Here is a 21,043-nt window from a genome sequence, read left to right on the forward strand (position 1 = left end):
TACATCAATCGAAGCGTTTTTTTATTCTTTACAAAAAAGTATAAAGACACTTGGATCGAAAATTCATTAGTTCAAAAGATATCTTTGGGAGATGCCGCTGGTCTCTCTTTCTTTATCCCTAAGATATCTTTTGAACTAATAAATTTTCGATCCAAGTGCCTTAATATTTTTTTGAAGGGAATAAAAAGACGCTTCGATCGATGTACAGAAAAGCATATAGTCCCATTTAAAAAAATAAACATGACTGAAATCTTTGAAACGTCTTCACTTTCGGTGCTGACCCGTGCATCGGTTGATGCTCCATTCGGTACCATTAAATTTTGTCTCGTGAAATTTTTCTTGATCTTCTACGATTTGAAAAATATAAGTTGACCCAGTTTCATAGAACATCCTGTATAGTTTTATCTAACTTTTTTCTATTCCTTTTTTTTATTTATGTATTTGCAATCAGAATACAAATTCTATAAATTAATTTGCTGACTTGGGCACCGATTGCAGTACCAATTATGTCGTAGTGAACACTTGTCTGTTGGCCATTCTAACTTTATAAAGTATGAAATCATTCACTTGACAGATATCATCGTAAACAGGGAGTATATGAAACAACTATATTCAGCTTTAAAAACCTTCTAATGGAAAAGTTAGTGTACTTAAATTCAAGAAAAATCAATAAAAATATAATCTTTGGATTGTAGCATTGATTTTCGAATTTTTTCGACGAACATGTGTCTTGCGTTTGTAAATATCTGACAGTATTTTAATTTGAGATTAAGGGTACACATTTTTGACTTACAAAAATTTAATTTATCCCATGTAACAATATTTTTCATAAACATGCGAAATTTTAACGATTCTATAATTGATATCCGTATGAAAATTCTTTCATGAAGTAATTAAAATAAATATGGAGTCAGATAATGACGTATTTTGACCATATTTTTGAAAATTACATATTATGAAAGCTCAAAATTGTGACAATATTTTACTTTATCTTCTAACAATATCTTAAGATATTACGTTTAATAATATTATGTTTTATGTGGATATGCATATGCACATTCTAAGAACAATGCATCTATTTTTACGGATGAAGTAGTAAGGAAAACATAAAACAACGTGTCGTTGCATTTAATTGCGTTACAATTAATTGGTACTAATAAATTTAGAAACTATTATTTTTATTAATAATTCTTACGAAAAAAAAGGAGTATCAAAAATTACAGTTTTGCAGCCAGAGATTCATTGAATTAATTTGATGGTCTAGAGTTATAACAATTAAAATGTCTATTTCGCAATTTAAAAAATATGCTCTTATGTGTATTCAACTGCAAACACATATGATTGAAACAACACGATGCATCGAAAAATATAATGAAAGTTATCAGTGAAATAACAAGACATGGTTTACAATTTCCTCATGATCGGTTGTTAAGCAAAGAAATGTCCAAACAATCGTAGTGTTATATATAGGAAGAAAATTAAAATGCAACGCAGTGCCGTTTATATTTGTTACAGTAATGAATATCATTCAGAGGACCATCTTATGTGGCGTGCTTATATCTTTCGGTGTGATATGATTTCCTCACAAAAATTTATTATCTAATCTGCTTGTACAGATAACGAAAGTTTCGCAATAAAAATATGAACAATTGGTGTGCTTTTGTCTAACGCTTGAACAAAATCAATTGAATTATTATTTTTTCTATTTTTCTTTTTGTTCACAAGTGTGAAACAATATACATTATTTTACCTTTACATGACATACGATGATAATGAATGAAACACCAATTTACGTTAACATTTACTCCATTATTCTTATCTAATAACTTTCGGAAAAAGAAACAATGTAGTTTGCAAAGTACAGTTTAATTATAAATATCTTTATTCAGTTACTTACGAACGTTACTTACTTTAGTTACAGTTAAACAAGGGTCATGTAACGAAGACATAGTGGCTGGCTATGTCCCTGGACTTAGTGGCATGCCTTCCATTAACAGGACAAATTGTCGGGTTGGTGAACTTTTGAAGGATCCTTCCCTATCAACTGCCCCCGATTGTGCTCGTACTTGTCATGTTGGGGATAAACCAAGAATATGTTATTACAAGTTTGTGCTTGAGCGTTACCCTACTAACGGACAGTAAGTATACTCGGGACAATTGCAAATTCAGATGTTCCAACGTGAATCCCTGATCCCGAATTCTGCAAATGTCGAATGGTTTGTTAAGTATTACTCTGGTTTACACAAGAAATTTTCTTCACTTTTTTAGAGCATGCAGTCTCTGTACCCCTAATATGACCAATACGATTTGCCCTAATTGCCAGTGTGTACGTGCCGATGGGGTGCCACGTATGGCTTTAACTGTGAACCGAATGATACCAGGACCATCTATACAACTTTGTCTACACGATTATGTGGTCATCGATGTTCAGAATAAAATCGAAGGAGAGGGAGTTACGATTCACTGGCATGGGTTGTACCAGAAAAACTTTCAATATTGCGACGGTGTACCTCAAGTAACTCAATGCCCGATTTCAGCCGGTTCCAATTTTAGGTAAATCTTATCTTACTAGAGAGAGACTTAGGCACTCCCAATTTGAAAACATTTTTTTGGAATTCTATACTTCCCTTGGTGTCAATTGCTGCATATTTTTATCCTTTACAAAAATTATTAAGGTACCCGTGTCGAAAATTGAACAATTAAAAAGACATCTTATTAGGGAGGGACCGTGAGTCTCCTTCTAGTAAGATATCTTTTTAATTAGTGAATTTTCGATCCAGGTACTTTAATACTTTTTTGCAGAGAATTAAAAAACGTTTCAATTGATGTATAACAAAGCATATAATTCTATAAAAATAGATAAAGATGACCTTGAAATCTTTGAGACATTTCCACTTCTGGTGTCGAAACATGCATCATGTAGTACTCCATTTGACGTCATTTATTTGTCTATATTCTATTATTTTAAAGCCATAGCTTGCCAGTTGCACGAGATACCTAGTATATTGAAAAATTGTAATATACATTTGATAGAATATTGTATACTGAATAGTTGTATTCTTCCTCAGATACCAGTTTCGGGTGCAAAACAGTGGCACGCATTATTGGCACGCTCATTCGGGGGTACACAAGTTGGATGGTGTTTTTGGTAGCTTCATCGTGCGAGATTCAATAGAACGAGATCCTCACAAGCATCTGTTTGATTTTGATTTAGCGAATCATGTGGTGGTAATTAACGATTGGATGCACGAATCAGGTACCGAACGATATCCAGGTCGTGAAACTGGTGTCACTAGTCAAGCTCCTGATACATTTTTGATTAATGGAAATGGATTGCCTCTGGTAAATATATTTAGTTTAAAACACGTATAATATGTATCTTTCAAAGAAACAAAAAGCAGCAATTTTGTTGCTTGATTCTCTAAATCACTCTCAATCATTAAAATTTTATTTATGTTGTAGAATGCTAATTATACCGGGGATTTTACTGCGGAGAATTCTACTTTCACAGTTATAACTGTAGAAGCAAATAAGCGTTATCGTTTCCGTTTAGTCAACTCTTTTTGTACCTTGTGTCCTAGCCAATTGATAATCGAGGATCACAATGTGACTGCCATCGCGACAGATGGACAGAATAATGAACCTGTTGTTGTAGACTCCATTATATCATTGCCAGGTGAAATATCTATGAATTATTTAAGTAAAATTACTATAAAAATTATATGTTTTGTTCTTCTGCAGGTGAAAGATACGATTTTATCTTACATACTGACAAAAAACCTGGCACTTATTGGATACAACTTCGTGGATTGAATCTATGTAAGCCCCGTGGTATATACCAGTTAGCCAAATTGCAATACTTAGATGCGCCTGTAGAGCCGAAAACTCCTCCACCTACGTACAGCAGTCTTCCCTCAGGAGTAGTATGTTTTTCTTCATTTCTGTTGTCACTTAAATTCATAATTTAATATGAGTGTGGCATCCTCTAGAATTTGTTATCTTTTAAGATACATTGAAATAATTTGTTGTAAATGAATTTGTTGTTACAACAGATTTTGAATCCTGTGGATGTCTGTTGCAACATATCGACTCCTAATCTGCTATGTATCAGTAATTTAACACATGCCGAGGGGGTTGATCATGGTATCGTGAAAAAGGTACCAGACTTCAAATTTTACATGCCTATAGGTTTCCGTAATATTCCAGCCGAGGTATTTTATCGGCCTAACAAGTATGATGTATTTTTAGGTGAGACATACCTTTAATACTCTCATAATTTATACTGCTCCAAAAATTGGATATCATATTTTTTCGTTATTAAACTGATATTCTCTTTTCTCAATGTTCATACAGTGCCAATACCAGGTAATACTTTAGAGGCATACATGGACAATATACAATACAGTTCTGCACCCTCGCCGCCGCTTTCGCAGTATAAGGATAATCCTCCGAATCAATTTTGTAATAGTCGAGGTTTGCCGGGTCATTGTAACGTCAATTGTACGTGCACGCACTTGTTGAAAATACCATTGAATGCTATCGTGGAAGTAATATTAGTTGACAGATGTGAGTAATCAAATGTACCGGAACATAATTAAAGTTTTAGGATCTAAGACACATTAACTCTTTCATTGCTGGAGAGGCATATTTTTTGATAAATAATACAATAATTATTCACTGTATAAAAAGAAAGATGAACATTTATCAAGCTTTCATAAAATGGTTGATAGTAATGAAAGTGTTAAGGATATGGGTAGCTATTAATTATCAAATTTATCATTACTGTAATGCCATTTAAAAATTTTTGTTGTAGCTGGTGCACCAGCTCTGAATCACCCCTTCCACTTGCATGGTCACTCGTTTAGAGTTCTAAGTATGGGCCAACCATTAGGTCCTACCTCAAATCCTCCACAACCAATAACTATAGAATATGTAAAACAGCTTGAAGAAGAGACCAATTTGGAGAGAAAGTTTGATATCCCTGCTGGTAAAGATACTCTTACTCTACCAAATAATGGATTCGCTGTAATCAGATTTCGTGCGAATAATCCAGGTAAAAATAATAACGAAGTCCTTTTGGATTTATATGAAAATTCTATTGTTAGATGTAAGAAGGTTCTTGTTATAATTTTTCTTTTTCTTCTTGTTATTAAGGGTTCTGGTTGTTCCACTGTCATTTTATCTATCACCAAGATGCCGGTATGCAGATGATTTTTCAAGTTGGGAAATTCAGTGACTTACCACCGGTACCAAAGAATTTTCCGCGATGCGGCAATTTCAAATTGCCCATTACGCCTAATTTCGACAAATGTCAAGAAGGTAGCTGTGAGGAAGAAGAGGAGGGGCAAGAAAAGGAGGAAAAGGAAAAATGGGGGGCGAAAGAAATTAAGAAAGAAGGAGAAGATGAAACGGAAGAAAAAGAATGGGAAAGCAAAGAAGAGAGGAAGGATTGGGGGGGAAAGAAAGAAAAAAGAGAATGGCCAAATAAAGATGAAAAGAAAGAATGGGAAGATAAAGAAAAAAAGAAAGAAGGGGGAGACCAAACAGAAAAGATAAAATTGGAAGACAAAGAAGAGAAAAAGGAATTGGGAGGAAAAGAGGAAAAGAAGGAATGGGAAGATAAAGACGAAAAGAAAGGATGGAAAGACAAAGAAGAGAAGAAGGAATTGGGAGTAAAAGAAGAGAAGAAGGAATGGGAAGACAAAGACGAAAAGAAAGAAGGGGAAGTCAAAGAAGAGAAGCAATTGGGAGTAAAAGAAGAGAAGGAATTGGGAGTAAAAGAAGAGAAGAAGGAATGGGAAGACAAAGAAGAGAAGAAGGAATGGGGAGGAAAAGAAGGGAAGAAAGAATGCGAAGATAAAGACGAAATAAAAGAATGGGTAGAGAAAAAAGATAGTAAAGTAAAGACATATAGCGACGAAAATAAATCTAGCCACGAAAGTAGATCTAGCGACGAAAGTAAATCTATCCACGAAAGTAAATCCAGCGACGGAAGTAGATCTAGCGGCGGAAGTAAATCCAGCGACGGAAGTAAATCTAGCGACGGAAGTAAATCTAGCGACGGAAGTAGTTCTAGCGACGGAAGTAAATCTAGCGACGGAAGTAGTTCTAGCGACGGAAGTAGTTCTAGCGACGGAAGTAGTTCTAGCGACGGAAGTAAATCCAGCGACGGAAGTAAATCTAGCGACGGAAGTAAATCTAGCGACGGAAGTAAATCTAGCGACGGAAGTAGTTCTAGCGATGGAAGTAGTTCTAGCGACGGAAGTAGATCTAGCGACGAAAGTAAATCTAGCGACGGAAGTAAAGATAGCGACGATAATGGAAAAAGTGACTAAAGTGATAAAAAGGGGGATAGTGATTAAAAGGAAGAACAAAAGTGTCCGAGTAGTGATCATTTTTTTACGTTCACATTTAAAAAATTTTCATGTCACATTTTTTCACATCTGTTCATTGTTATTTGCAGATAAAATTACACGTTTTCAATGAAAATAATTTCAAGGAAATTGATGGTATTGAGAAAACATTTTTTCTACCGTTGTAATTTATTTGTATTCTGTTAACCTTTATAAATTTCTTTTCTTAAATGGGTGCATATTTTAATTCTTCATTATTCAAGATTATTAAAATCCTGATGATTGTTTTTATTTATTAATATTAGTACGATATTTATTTTATCAAAAGGAATCAGCAATTAAATCACTTCTACGCATATAATGAACATAAAAACAAAGTTTGTATGGAAATGAAAATGAGGTTTAACTTCAATTCTCAAAAGATTGATATTTCTACGATAGCGAATACGAATATGATACAAGTGTTGATATTCCAAGTAACAATAGACTCCACCTATTCAGGTAACCATGATTTATAGCATGTAATGTTATCCAACTACCGTACGGTGATACCCTGGTATGAACATCAGGATAGCCTAATGCGCAGGGGTGACCATAGGAAACAATTCCAATTTGTACACCATTCAAAACCACAGGACTACCGGAATCACCCTGAAGCAAATAAAAATTTGCAAATAGAAAGCTTAGTGTAATGAAAAGTCGGGCCCGGAACTGTAATCTTTCTTTTAATTGCACATGATGATACTTACGAAGCAAGCACCTGTACTTAACGTCGTGTTCGTGCATATGTTATTTTTCGTCACTTCCCAAACCAACGACTCGCACATTGATTGCGACATCACAGATAAGTAAATTTCTTGTAATTTAGATGGAATTGTTAATAACATGTTCTAGGAGAAAAAAAAATGATTAACTTACTACTTTCGTCATCATTTAAAATATAATTTATGTTTAGTTATGTTTAGTTTAGTTTTATTAAATAATTTGTCATATTGTTGCGAAACTAAGGACACAAATTATTGATCAATTAGGCAATTCTTAAACCGACTTACGTTTTTTGTTAGTCTTCCCCACCCAGTCAAAACAACAATTTCACCCGCAGCGACGTAATATGTCTCTGCAAGTGCAATCGGTTGAATTTTGCTGAAGAATATAATTTCTCTGTCCACCTGTATTAAACCGATATCATTTAAGTTCCTGTATTTATTGTAGCCGCTGTGCCAAATTAATGATTCTGCGTTATAAGTAACACCACCCCTTCCTGGGGCATAGAAATTGGTTCCAGCAACAACTTTGATGGATTTCAAGTTTTTGCTGTAATATAATACGGTAAGATTAGCATAGGCTTTTGAAAAGCTTAAGAAATATGCGAAATGTATTTCAAATACATTTAATTTTAAATTACAGAATTCATTGTCAAGAAGTCTGAGATAAGAGTTAGTATTATGCAATTAACTTTGAAAGGAAATACGATCAAATGTATAATGAGCTTTTCCTTTAAATAAAAGACTTACTTATAAATACAATGTGCAGCAGTAAGAATAAAACGACTATTAATAATGGAGCCACCACATGAGGGTGAATAGTTATGAAGTATTGATACTTGATATGGATATTTGCCTTCTAGAGCATCATGGCCACCAACAATTTGCGTGGCTGGAAAACCTAAAAATATTATAATATTAGAGAAATCTAGATAATTTAATAAATTTAGGCGGTAGGAATATTTGCCTTCTTCGATATCATTGCCAGTAACAATCGGTGAAAGTGGAGAAGCTAACAATATTATAATATTAGACAAATTTAGGTAATTTAATAAATTTAGGCGATAGGAATATTTACCTTCCTCGGTATCATTGCCAGCTACAATTTGTGCGTTTGAAGAATCTAAAAATATTTTAATGTTGGAGAAATTTAGATAATTTAATAAATTTAGCCGATAGGAATATTTACCTTCCTCGGCATCATTACCAGCAAAGATTGATGAAGTTGGAGAAACTAAAAATATAAAGTGTATTTGACTTTGGTGGTATTATCAACTTTAAACCAACTGATTATTAATATTTCACGAAACTAATCTTTAATCACTAGTTAGAAAACACTTTACTATTTAAATCCTTTGAGTGATAAGAGTTGCATACTTGAACTTACCGGAGACAATAGAAACCGCGAATAAAAGTATCCCCAAGGTATGCATGACGAAACCAACTGAAATCTTATTCACATTGTTCCACTTCATATTTGCTAATATTGTGGATTAATTGATTCTAAAGAACCGATAAACGTGAGCCTCTCTTATCTGATGTTTTACAAATAATGCAATATCATTTCCGGTAAGTGCCTACATATTATTGTAAATATTAAAATAATAAATTAAAGAATCAAAAATATAATTTAATACTGGCAAAATATTTTATGTTTATTTATAGATCCTTTTTTTTTAAGTAATATACAGGGTGTTCGACAACAGGTGGGCAAAATTGTAAGAGGTGATTCTAGGTATCAAAATAAGATGAAAATCAAGAATAACGAAATAACGTTTGCGGCTTTGTTTTCCAGTAATTAATGTTTAAAGATTCGAATAGAAAGCGCCTGAAACCTGCAATCCGCCCAGCACCGACGACTGAACGTCAGATCAGCAGGGGAGGAGGCGCTTTTTACTCGAATTTTTAAACGTTAATTACTGGAAAACAAAGCCGCAAACGCTGTTTCGTTATTCTTGATTTTCATCTTATTTTGATCCCTAGAATCACCCCTTAAAATTTTGCCCACCTGTTATCGAACACCCTGTATACCTTGATTCTAAACGTTTTAAAGTATTTTAATTATCTAATGAATGAAAATATTAAGCGATAAAATTAAAGTTTTATAATGATCGCAAATTAACTATTAAATTTTACTCAAATATTTATAGAAAATAGTCTCGAAAATTTATCAGAAAAGGTAGTTTGTAAAAGAATGATTAGATTAAGATCAAGATTGATTCGAAAAATATATAAGAAATGTTTAAATTGGAAGCAGAAAGGTGTATGATCGAGAGGTTCGGTAGAATTCCTTCCGTACTTACATTCAGCTTAATCAAATTTTAGATTTCTATTTCTTTAAACCATACTTCCTATGAATTTAGTAAAGCGATCAATAGGTAACTGTTATAATGTGTATCAATGTTATCTCCCAGATAAATTGATATCTACGTTCGTTTAACTTTTCTTGGTAAAGATTGGGCGGAACAAAGTGTGAAAATATGTTTATTAACATAGGCATTTTAAAAGAACTCTAAGGTGATATGATCAACCCCTTATCTTTATATTTATCTATTTTAACAAATTTCTTGTATATTTAATATAATTAACGCAAGAAAATGTTATTCTGTTCCTTATAATATACATATCTGGTTTTACATTTTTATTGTTCATGTTTTTGGAAATTAATAAAAAATCTCTTATTAATCACTGTATGAGCAGTTAGAAATGTTGTATTATAAGAGTGAAAGCTTTTCATTTCTTTTTATTCCATTTTTCGATAATTTTAACTAGTTTCCGGAAGTTCCTATTTTGATATGTTATCAAAATTTTTGCAATATCTTTTCTATTAGATAAGTATATTGGTATCTTAGTATCGACTAAGCTTTAAAATCGACGGTTTTAAAATCCGATAGTTTAGAACTTTATCTAACTTATTCTAATGATCTTTTTACATTTATCGTATTTCGTAATAAATGAGTGGATAGTTTAAATTATTTAATGGTGTGGGTTAATCTGTCACAGAACATTTGGCGTTATTTGTCACACCACCTGCTTCTATCATGTAAATGGAAAGTTTGTATACCTCTAATTGTCAAATTAAACTACCACATCGTGAACAGATCTCGCTTATATCATGTTATCTTAAATAAGAACCATGTTATACTAATTTTATCGAGAACCGTATGATCTACATTGAAAATTAATTAATCTTATCAATAAAATAATGCAGTGATCTACGAAAACCGAGTTATTGATCATATATAAAGGGAAAATTCGTGTCAAATTTGTGCCAATTCATACAGCACAATGAATTCCATCCAGGAGGCACTTTTATATTCTTTGCTCATTCTTGCCGGTATTGAAACAGTTTGTTTTTATTGAATTACATGTAAAAATAATCGATTGTCTGCAATTAGAAAAATATTTCAGTGAATAAGTTTAAGAAAATGCAATTCTCATAGCAGTGATGTTACAGTAGCAATTTTTATATTATACTTTGCCGAAGTGAAATTAATAAAATCTAATCAATGTTATTTATTAATGTTTATTACACAATTATTTTGTAGTTCGTAGACAGTATACAAAATTATGAATACTATGCATTTTCACTAGTAATATGAAGTTCTAAATATAACAAAAAATTTAGAAAATTAAATAATCATGTTTTTAATCATTTTTATTATAGCCTACCATACTATTATGTCCGTTTTCATCAACTCTAATCTTGAAATTTATTTTTTTTCTTTAATTTTTCATACTGTTCGGTTGGCAGAAAATTTGAGTAAAATGAGAGGAAATGATAATTTCCAAACATTCTGATTCAACTATCAATCAAATCAAATTCATCTATATTTATTGTAATTTTCCTTAAAATATGATATAACACATTCTTTTAATTTTAGTTGTAGGTAAGAATGTAGCTGCTAACATAAAAGCCGGTTATATTCCCGGATTCTGTGGTATGCCAAATATTGACGAGCAAAATTGCATGAACGAAGAACTATTTGCTGATTCCTACTTGTCAAATCCCCTTGAATGTGCTCGTACCTGTCAAGAAGGAGAAACGAGGACATGTTATTACAAATTTGTGCTGGAACGTTACCCCATTAATGGCGTGTAAGTATAATATAAAAATATCGTGATACATGTGTTAACACTGAAAGTGGAGGCGTTTCAAAGATATCAAAATTATCCTTATTTTAAAAATGATATTGTGTACTTTGTTATACATTAATGGAAGTGGTTTCGTACTCTCTACAAAAATGTATTAAGGTCCTGGGGTCGAAAATTGAATAGTTCAAAAAATATTTTAGGAAGAGACCACTCGGCTCTCCATATCTCTCCCTAAAATATCTTTTTAATTACCCAATTTTCAAACGAAGAACTTTAATAATTTTGTGTAGAGAATAACAATATGCAGCGATTGACGTCAAAGGAAGTATAAGATTCCAACAAAATTTTGTCGAATTCGGTGAGCCTAGTGATCTCTTCCTAAGATATCTTTCGAATTATTCAATTTTCGATCCAAGTCCCTTAATATAGTTTCGAAGAGAATAAAAACAATGCTTCGAATGATGTATAACAAAGTACACAATTCCATTCACAAAAATAAAATGAAGATATCTTGAGAAGAATAAGCAGAGTGTCTGTTTAGGATGCTTCGTTTTTAATTTGTAGTCGAAATTTCAGAATTTTGTTAATATTAATTTATCGCTTTCAGAGCATGCAGTCTTTGCACGCCTAACATCACTAACACCCTTTGCGCCAATTGCCAATGTATCCTTGGTGATGGAGTCGAGCGTATGGCTTTAACCGTGAACAGAATGATACCAGGTCCAAGCGTTCAAGTTTGTCAAGGAGATTACGTGGTCGTTGACGTTTTGAATAATATCAATTCAGAAGCAGTGACGATCCATTGGCATGGAATACAGCAACAGGGTTCTCCACACCAGGATGGTGTTCCAAATCTAACTCAGTGCCCGATCATATACAAAAATGCATACAGGTAAGAAATACTGACAATGAATGTATAGATTTAGATCTGGTAAATATATTTCATGAAGATTCATTACAAAGATTCTAATGCCAAAAAATATATCCTTTACAGATATCAATTTTTCGCAAACACTGGCGGTACTCATTTTTGGCATGCGCACACAGGTGCACAGAAGATGGACGGTATTTTCGGCAGCTTCGTGGTACGAGAAACTGAAAAGCAAGACGTCCATTCGCATCTTTATGACTTCGATTTAGCAAATCATGTAATGCTTGTTAACGATTGGTTCACGGAGGAAACAACGAGCCGATATCCAGGTCGTAAAATTGGTGTGAAACAACACCTTCCCGAGTCGTTTTTCATCAATGGAAAAGGAAGATATACGGTAAATAAATTTTTCTTAACTCAGAAAAGATAAGAGAGAAGAACCAAGGATTTTAGAAAAGGATTAAAGGAAATAAGAAGATGAAGGTAAATAATTTTGTATGTGTTGTAGAATCCATATGGTGTTACGACAAACGTTCCATTGGAAGTGATCACTGTGGAAGCTGGTCATCGATATCGTTTCCGTTTCATTAACTCTATCTGTACTGTTTGTGGAGTACAATTGACCATTGAAAAGCACAAGCTTACAGTCATTAGTAGCGATGGCCAATCTGTGGAACCTGTTGTAGTTGACTCCATCGTTTCGTTTGCTGGTACAGTGTCACTAAAAAACTAATTTACCATCATGATTTTTTATTATAAATTAGCGAAATTGTTAGTTCTGTATCAGAACTTTGGTACCAAAATTTTCGTCTAATGGTACAGAATTATTATGAAAATGTTGTTATTCTATGTACAGGTGAACGATACGATTTTGTCCTAAACGCTACTGAATCAAGTGGTGCCTACTGGATCCAACTTCGTGGGATAGGCGAATGTACGGACGTTAAAATTCAACAATTGGCTATATTACAATATGTGAGCGGATCTACCACTCCAGCCTCGAGGGAACCTACTTACGATTATCCACTTCGTGAAGGACTTGTAAGCCACTTTACTTTATGAACGTGAAAATAAAAAGTTACGAAAGCTTTGCACTACTTTGTAAGGAACTAAGTGCCTAATACAAACCTAATACAAAATTGTAGATACTGAATCCAATGGATTTCGACTGCAAAAACAAAGTTTGCGTTAGTGACTTGAAGCATGCGTTAAAAATCGATTCAGATATTCTGCAAGAAAAACCGGATGTGAAACTAGTGATTCCTATAGGCGTGGTGAACCATTCACCTGAAGAATTTTTCAAACCCAACGAGTACAAAAATTTCTTAGGTAAGATATTAATTTTATTTCCATTTCATATTAGCCTTAAGCTTCAAATTGATTTGTCACAAGTGCTATTTACAATACTTTTATTAGTCCACTAAATTTATCTTAAGAACGACCATTACATACTTGGCAAAAGATATTTTCTGCAATTATTTTTGTGCAGAATAAGAAAAATTTTCAGGTATTCTTCCTAAATCTACTGAATTGATATTTTCTTCTTAATTGATATTAAACAGTTGCGAGACCGGATGTGGTGGTAACGGAAACATTGAACAATATAAGCCTCTCACTTCCGCCTTCACCACCGCTTAGTCAACTGTCAGATGTTTCCGGAAGTGAAATCTGCAATGCCGATAACATGCCAACTGATTGCGGCTCGACAGTTTGTACTTGCACCCACGTTATTAAGGTTCCTTTACATTCTGTCGTGGAAATCGTCGTCGTCGATGAGTGTAAGTAATTAAAATTTTCTCCAAAGAGAGATTTGTCAGATGAAAAATTATTTTCTTTTAAGACGATTAAAACACATAATTATTTCAGAAGAAATAATTTCTATCAAATGACGGTACAAAGCTAGTTGATTAATTATATACCTTTAATTGTATCAACAAATTTATATTGTAATTGCAGTTCATGCAGCAGAAGTGCAACATTCCTTCCATATGCATGGATATGCGTTCCACGTTGTGAGCGTAGGTCAACCATTAGGTTCTTTTTCGGACAACACTCGCGCAATGACTGTCAAGTTATTTAATCAACTTGAAGAGTACAACCAGGTTAAAAGGAACTTCAATGCTCCACCTAGCAAAGACACTTTCGCTATACCCAATAATGGATATGCCATACTGAGATTTAAGGCAGATAATCCAGGTATGTATTCAACGATAAACTAATTTATTTTGTAATATGTGAGCTAATCAATTTTTTATTTTCAAGGCTTCTGGATGTTCCATTGCCATCAAATGTTCCACATATTGGTAGGTATGGAACTCGTTATACAAGTTGGAGAACCAAAGGACTTCCCAGAGACACCGAAAGATTTTCCGAAATGCGGCAATTACATACCGAAAGTTGAAGTGAGAAATCAAAAGAACAACCGAGCCAGAAAATACTTTTAAACCTGCGAAAAATTATTATATTTTCTAATATTCATCAGAGATAAAAATTGGTTCATTCTACATTTACACACAGCTTAAATATATTAAACTCCAATTGCTAACTCGTGCCCTTTCATTATTTCAATTAATGAAAAGAAAGAAAATAAAATAAAAACTTCTCGGTATATTATAATAAAGTTACATTATTGTGCATACTATAAAAAATTTTTTTAATGTCCTGTATATTCGACTTGTATACGTCAGTTATTAATTAATTGAATGCTAACTTAATTAACATTGCGATAATTATACCGACGGTCGCTAATACCAACGGTAGGTAATACCGACGGCAGGTAATACCGACGGTAGGTAGTACCGACAAAAGAAATATAAGACCTAAAAACGAACAAATTATGAAACTTGGAATTCAGGATAGCGATAGATACGACCGGATCTAGCGAAATATAAGACTTAGATAAACAAACAAATCGCGAATTAGTAATTGCAAGATAGTGATAGATATGACCTGTAATAGTGTAAGATTCGATCTAGAAAGAGTATAAAACATTGAAAAAAGGAAATATCAGAATATACCTAAACTCATTTCTACTTACCTGTGACCTGGGTATACTTGTAAACCTAGAAGAAAATATAGTAGGATACTTACCTGAGTTTACATGTCGACATTATGGCATCCGGGGTGTCAGGGACCCCGATGCAGCTGTGGCGCTCTCTGCATACAGACCTGATATCATATTGGGGTGTCAGGGATCCCGATGCAGCGGTGGCGCTCTCTGCATATAGATCTGATATCACATTGGGGTGTCAGGGACCCCGGTGACTATCTGCGCACCGATTTAATATATCTGGGGTGTCAGGGACCCCGGCGACTATCTGCGCGTTAATCTAATATATCTAGGGGTGTCAGGGACCCCGATGACTATCTGTGCGCCGATCTAATATATCTGGGGTGTCAGGGACCCCGGTGACTCCCTCTGTATACCGACAAGATATCATCTTGGGGTGTTAGGGACCCCGAAGCACGGGTGATACTCTTTGCATAACTGAGAAATGAAGTTAAATACATTGAATAACAAAAATGATACAAGAATTTACGGCAAACGAGAAAAATAAAATTGCATTGGATAGACCAATCTCATTCATACAGATCTCAGAATATAGACCTCATTCAATGCTTTTTTGTCTCAGGGTCTTTAGTGACTCCTAATTACACTTTGCTGTACCAGTAAAAACTTGAATTACACCACAGCGCTCTCAATGATACGAATTCAAATTAAAAATAATTATTTTTTAATTATATATTAAATTTCAATAATATTTTTCTTCTAAGTTAATATTAGTGTTTTTGAAATGATGATCATAAGAATTTCTATACATTCTTTTAAACTTTAATATTTGTATGTATAGTAAGTGATAAGGTCTCCCACATCGGATTTTGAGCAAACTGTAAAATATTAAAAATCATTCAAACTGATTGAATAACAAGAGGAGCGGACCGAACGTAAATTGCTTAGAAACAATATTCTTATTTATTTATCACACACCAATATACAAAAATGAACTGTATAATCAATATCAGAATATAATATACTACGAAATTCAAATATATTTAATAAAGATATATTTGAGTATCTTACAAGATTAGAATGATGCTTCAACTTGGAACAAAATTGTCTACAACATTGTATTTTTTTTTTGTAGTTGGCACAGAAATTCTGGTAGAAAAACGTCTTTTCTACGGCCGCTCTAAGGATTATAAATAAGTATTAATTTACGGGATCTTACGTCTAACGAGTTTCGCCTAAGTAGTCGTGAATAAAAATAAAAGATTCAAGATTTTTCCTCCCATTTTTTCAACTTTCAAGATTTTTAACACTTCTTTCTATACATCCTCTTTTCGTTCAACTAAATTCACAGAATTAGTCGGAAACTGAGTATCGTTCCTTCGTTATTCAACAGACAGACCGGCAACAATATTAAAGCGCAAAATCGTAAGGGAGAAAATTGTATCCTCTCTAAGGAAAAGGAAATTCTTTAAAAATTACATAGCACGAATCGTTTTCCTCGGGATTAAAAACAGAGGGATGTTTCGGCACCCTTCACGACCACGCTAACAGCTCGTCTCTCTATGAAAAAACATGGAATGATAATAGTAATTACTTTTTTTTTTGTCTTGCCTTGTTATCGATTTATATCTTAGTAATGTTACGATTATATCACAAGAAAGATTCAAATACTCTGTACATAATATCCCGGAACGCGAGACGTTCGATCAGGTTTCTTAATCCTTACATTTACATACGCCTAAGATTTAATTACAAAGTTAGATATGTCTCAGGTTCACCTGGTATTGTACTTCAACGCAATTTCTCGTGCTTCCTTTCCTCAATTTACTCTCTCCTTACCATTCTGCATGAAACGGTCGAGCACACGATTGCTCCTGTATCGATACGAACACGATCATTGATTCTACTCTTCGCGTTTTAAAAACGTAGCTTTATCTAGCTCGATCTCGTTTCTTCGACTTACGTTTCTAACTCGATATCGTTAATTGGCACATCTCGAATGGCAACTTTCGCATTGGCACGATGAAAAAAGAAAAGACTAATCGTCGATGTCGACGATATATGTAATTTGTTCTTCTGTTCGTGTCGAGAACAAAAATCGTGGAATAATTAGGAGGAGAAGGGGATACATGATCTTATTGCGATTGATCGTTCGAAAGATTGCTTGTTGATCGACGCGTTGCCTATTAGGACACTGGTGTAATTAGGCAGGGACCAAGATCGGCCTAGCCCCCCAAAAATGTGGATTGGGCCCTCACCATTTTAACATTTCATAATTAGACAATTTTTTTAATTTTTAAGGGATTTTGTCCGACCCCAAAAAATGATAATTACACCAATATATGAGGGATTACTATTGTAAGTTCGTTTTAAAAAATGGTGTTAATCAATTTCCAGCGGGTCTGAGTTAATTTTGACACCAACAAATGGTTCTTTACATGGTATTTAGGATGTGTGATAGAACATTAATTAGATAAAGTGTATAATAAAACGTTGAACCATCTGAAAATTGCACTGGCTATGATCTTAATATAATGTAGCAAGCTTGGAGCGAGAAATTTGCACGATATGCTTGAAAAGTGTCTTTTGGTATTCCGTACGGAAAGCTATGTTTAGTATCGTTAATTCTAGCTAACTATAAACTCAGTGTAATCGTGCTGAAATCGAAACTAGCAATCGTTGTGAACGGATAATTCAGCTATTTTGATTTAAATAGAAAACTTGATCGGCAATTAACGCAATAGATAACAATCCTAAATTAATACTTTTCAGCCTCGGACGGCTGTAACATCATCTAGCTAACATAGATGAAGTATTTTTGTTTAAATTCGATGCAAAATTTTAGAGATTCTAATAAGAGGAAAATCATAATACAACCGAGTCCATGATATTATCTCTTGATAATATTACATCTAATGCTGCACTGCTATTATTATGCCATTAGTGCTGATTGTCAGTGATAAAAAGCAAAATGAAAATTGCAAGGTGTTAGCAATGAGATTTATAATTTCAAAACCTGTAACATTCATGAATATTCAACGAGTGTTGTTGATTCGCTAATTACATGACAGACACATTTGTTCATATGAAATTAACACTTGTTTTTATGGAATAGAACGATAACAATAATAGGTATTATTAATAAATTAAGTAATTATTTATTTTGATGATACTAAAAGGGATATTGAGCTTTCCCAATTGAACAAACTTTTATTGTATATACAATGAAAAATATGAAAGCACGTGAACAAATATGCGAGTCACCGTGAGCAAATATGCATAAAATAGGACAGAGCTATTTTACACATTGGACTCGGTCGATGGATAAAAATCGTCTGTAAAATATTCACAAGTGAATTACGTTTACGACTGTTAAATTACAAGCTGTAGAGAGCAATATATCACTATGCTGATAATATTAATGCTTAGATAGCAGAGTTCATAATCGATGCTACGCTCGTTAACGAGCAAAGAATAACAATGCTTGAGCAATATAAACAATCGGCTCAAAAACTTCTACGAATTAATTCTTCTTGATCTGTGTACAATTATCGATCGATTCGCGAGTTGCAAGAACAGAAACAATCAAGAAATTCAAACCCAGTTCACTCCTTTCCAACACATTTCTATGTTCATCTTTTTTAAGCGCCGCAGACGTATATAAAATCTCATTACCGTGAATTAGACACATATATACAATTTTTTTTAAACTTATCTCGATATTGAAAAATAAAAAAGAACAATCATACCTACAAGTGAATCTATACAGATGCAGTTTAAATCTAAGCAACGTCCCTGGCATGCATTCACGTCGAAAGAATTCAGTACTCAAAAGGTTAACGCGTTGAAAACTGGGAATAAATTCCTAATCGTGTTCGAATCAAATCACGAACAAGTCTACGACGTCTACGCTAAATTTCATTTGTTTCGGAACGAAACGATCCCAACCGTCTCGATAAGCAAGAAAGTCTACCGGTAGATCGCGAAGTTTGGAGCACGGGTAAGAATCATTGCAAAGATTAAATCGTAACGATTGCACAAACGTTTGGACTATCGCTAAGCCTATCACAAGTAGCAGTACAAATATCCTCCGTTCGAGAGAAAGAGAGAGAACCTAAGAGGAAGAAATATTGAAACTTTCAATGATCGCGGACTCGTTGCAACCACGATCCTCTCGAATCGATCGATACGGACCCGTTTCTTCTCGATCAGCATAAACGCGTCTCAAATAAAGTAGGCAGTGAGGGAACGAAGTTATTCCTACCTTGAGTATACGTTGTTTGTCGATAAAGATACTGTGCAGAGATGGCAAATTGGTTGACAGAAATCGAGGCGTAGTACAGTAGTCGCTCGATATAATTTCCCACCTTTAGGGTTTTAGAGGTCTTTGTCATTCATTAGCTGTATAATTCCCTGTTAGCAATAGTTAATGACTCGCTTCTAGAGCTCCGAATGTGGATAATTATCGAACGAATATTATAATTAGGTAAAAAAATGAAGTGTACATACGCGTGGGAAATCGAGGGATTCCTAATATGACGGCTAATTATCGAGCTGTTGTACTCTGTTCACCCTGCCAAATCTCATTTTTCATGATTTCGAAATGATACATGTTTTAGCTATCGTTTCAGTCAACAACGAAAATATATTAATCACGTTTCTACTAATTAACAAGTCATCTCTGCATAGTAAATGATACATACGACTGCAAGTGTGTGTTGTCAAAATGTCAACGAAATAGTGTCCTGACGTGATTCCCTAAAAAATAAAGAGGAAAATTAAATATCGTATCTCGTGTGTCCCACTGCCGGCCGATTCGGTTCGACCAGAGCTTCGATTAGACCTTTGTCGAGGTCTACGATCGAGATTTCGTCGATCGCTAAACGGTGATTGCACATTGCTCGTGACTTCGTGTCGTTACACCTAGAACACTTTCGACCAGCCAACCTCGACGAACACGGATATCCGCACCTAGCTGTCACGCTCGTTCCCCTTCCGATTTTGCTGGGTTCTATTTAATATGATTTTATATAGTTTCTTCTTTATTTTGATTATTCAATCGCGCTGGTCTCTGCACGGACATACGCGTCGTTTCAGTGGTCCACCGGAAGCTGTTAGCGAGGAGGACAACTCGCAATAAGCTCAGTTATATGGCCATGAGTGCCTGATTGAAGTGACCACGTTCGAGGTAGGCGGGTCCTCCGGGCGTCACTTCTTCATGTCGTTCATCAACGTGCCGTCCTTGCTCTTATTCGTGTCGAGATTCGATTGCTGACTACTTGTCACGCCGCTACCGTTCCCTGGGTACATCTTCTCCAGGTGATTCAGCGACTCGCTTAGGAACTTCTGTAATTTAACCGTGCGGAATCGCGACATTAGATAAATATTTGAATTGTTACTCTGAGACATTCGATACTAGGTATCCTCGATCGAGGACAAGATGATGCTGCATTCCAAAGAAATGCAAAATGTGGAATAAAGATTATTCAGTTATATAATTATTATTTATTACAATTCAGATGGATCGGTGGGGTCGAGGTGGCGTATTAGAATAACTAGAAAGTTGCAGCATTCTAAAGAAATGCAAAATGTGGAATAAAGATTATTTAACGATTTTAATGATCATTATTTGTTACATTTCAGATGGATCGGTAGAGTTCAGATAGCGTATTAGAATAATTAGAAAGTTAATGAATAGCTTTCTTTTCTTTAAATAATAAGAAAAATCAATACCTGTATTGCCGTAAGAGCGGCTACGATTGCAGGACTCCCGAATCCATGTGATATAAGAGAGAAATGTGTTAGGTGTCTCTGTATGCTTGGATCGAGGATGTGTTGCGGCCGTGTGTTACAAAGTGGTGATCTATCTTGATTCAAAAGATCCATCAGCTCTTTGGTGATTTGTCTGAAAAACATACCAACCACGTTAAACTCCATAATTTACCTGACA

At 34.2% G+C, this 21,043-nt stretch overlaps 4 protein-coding genes across 13 annotated transcripts in view; 2 read left to right on the forward strand and 2 right to left on the reverse strand.

Annotated features, from left to right (window-relative positions):
• The first annotated feature begins 1,413 nt into the window (after positions 1-1,413).
• LOC117600040 (uncharacterized) lies at positions 1,414-6,335 on the forward strand. Its single transcript, XM_034314962.2, has 10 exons — positions 1,414-1,566; positions 1,916-2,138; positions 2,269-2,553; positions 3,069-3,342; positions 3,463-3,676; positions 3,742-3,923; positions 4,053-4,248; positions 4,354-4,566; positions 4,814-5,053; positions 5,155-6,335. The coding sequence occupies exons 1-10, from the start codon at positions 1,518-1,520 to the stop codon at positions 6,333-6,335; spliced, it is 3,057 nt and encodes a 1,018-aa protein (XP_034170853.2). The 5' UTR covers positions 1,414-1,517.
• On the reverse strand, positions 6,215-9,488 carry LOC117600041 (chymotrypsin-2-like). Of its 2 annotated transcripts, XM_034314963.2 has the most exons (8): positions 9,421-9,484; positions 8,505-8,694; positions 8,307-8,351; positions 8,196-8,240; positions 7,868-8,018; positions 7,406-7,667; positions 7,103-7,243; positions 6,215-7,004 (listed from the first exon to the last, which is right to left on the reverse strand). In XM_034314963.2, the coding sequence occupies exons 2-8, from the start codon at positions 8,590-8,592 to the stop codon at positions 6,786-6,788; spliced, it is 951 nt and encodes a 316-aa protein (XP_034170854.1). In that variant the 5' UTR covers positions 8,593-8,694; positions 9,421-9,484; the 3' UTR covers positions 6,215-6,785. The 2 variants fall into 2 exon arrangements, with proteins under 2 accessions (XP_034170854.1, XP_034170856.1); XM_034314965.2 differs by lacking the exon at positions 8,196-8,240 and having other exon boundaries at positions 9,421-9,488.
• Positions 9,489-10,311: 823 nt separating this feature from the next.
• LOC117600140 (uncharacterized) lies at positions 10,312-14,695 on the forward strand. The gene is made up of 10 exons (XM_034315159.2): positions 10,312-10,454; positions 11,002-11,215; positions 11,820-12,104; positions 12,207-12,480; positions 12,592-12,793; positions 12,940-13,124; positions 13,229-13,412; positions 13,646-13,861; positions 14,040-14,279; positions 14,346-14,695. Exons 1-10 carry the CDS (start codon positions 10,406-10,408, stop codon positions 14,525-14,527), a joined length of 2,031 nt encoding a protein of 676 aa, XP_034171050.2. The 5' UTR covers positions 10,312-10,405; the 3' UTR covers positions 14,528-14,695.
• A 1,360-nt stretch (positions 14,696-16,055) lies between these two features.
• Positions 16,056-21,043, reverse strand: part of TfAP-2 (transcription factor AP-2) — a 161,747-nt gene continuing 156,759 nt past the window's right edge. For 7 of the 9 annotated variants that reach the window (XM_034340602.2, XM_034340600.2, XM_034340607.2 and 4 more), the window contains 2 exons: positions 20,827-20,998; positions 16,057-20,439 (listed from right to left, as the gene is read on the reverse strand). In XM_034340602.2, the coding sequence (XP_034196493.2) occupies positions 20,302-20,439; positions 20,827-20,998 (310 nt within the window). In that variant the 3' untranslated portion in view covers positions 16,057-20,301. Of the gene's footprint in view, positions 20,440-20,826; positions 20,999-21,043 lie in introns of all 9 variants that reach the window. The other 2 variants (XM_034340598.2, XM_034340597.2) reach the window with 1 other exon arrangement.

This window comes from Osmia lignaria, chromosome 15 (assembly GCF_051020975.1).
Source record: "Osmia lignaria lignaria isolate PbOS001 chromosome 15, iyOsmLign1, whole genome shotgun sequence".
Taxonomy (NCBI): Eukaryota; Metazoa; Arthropoda; class Insecta; order Hymenoptera; family Megachilidae; genus Osmia; species Osmia lignaria.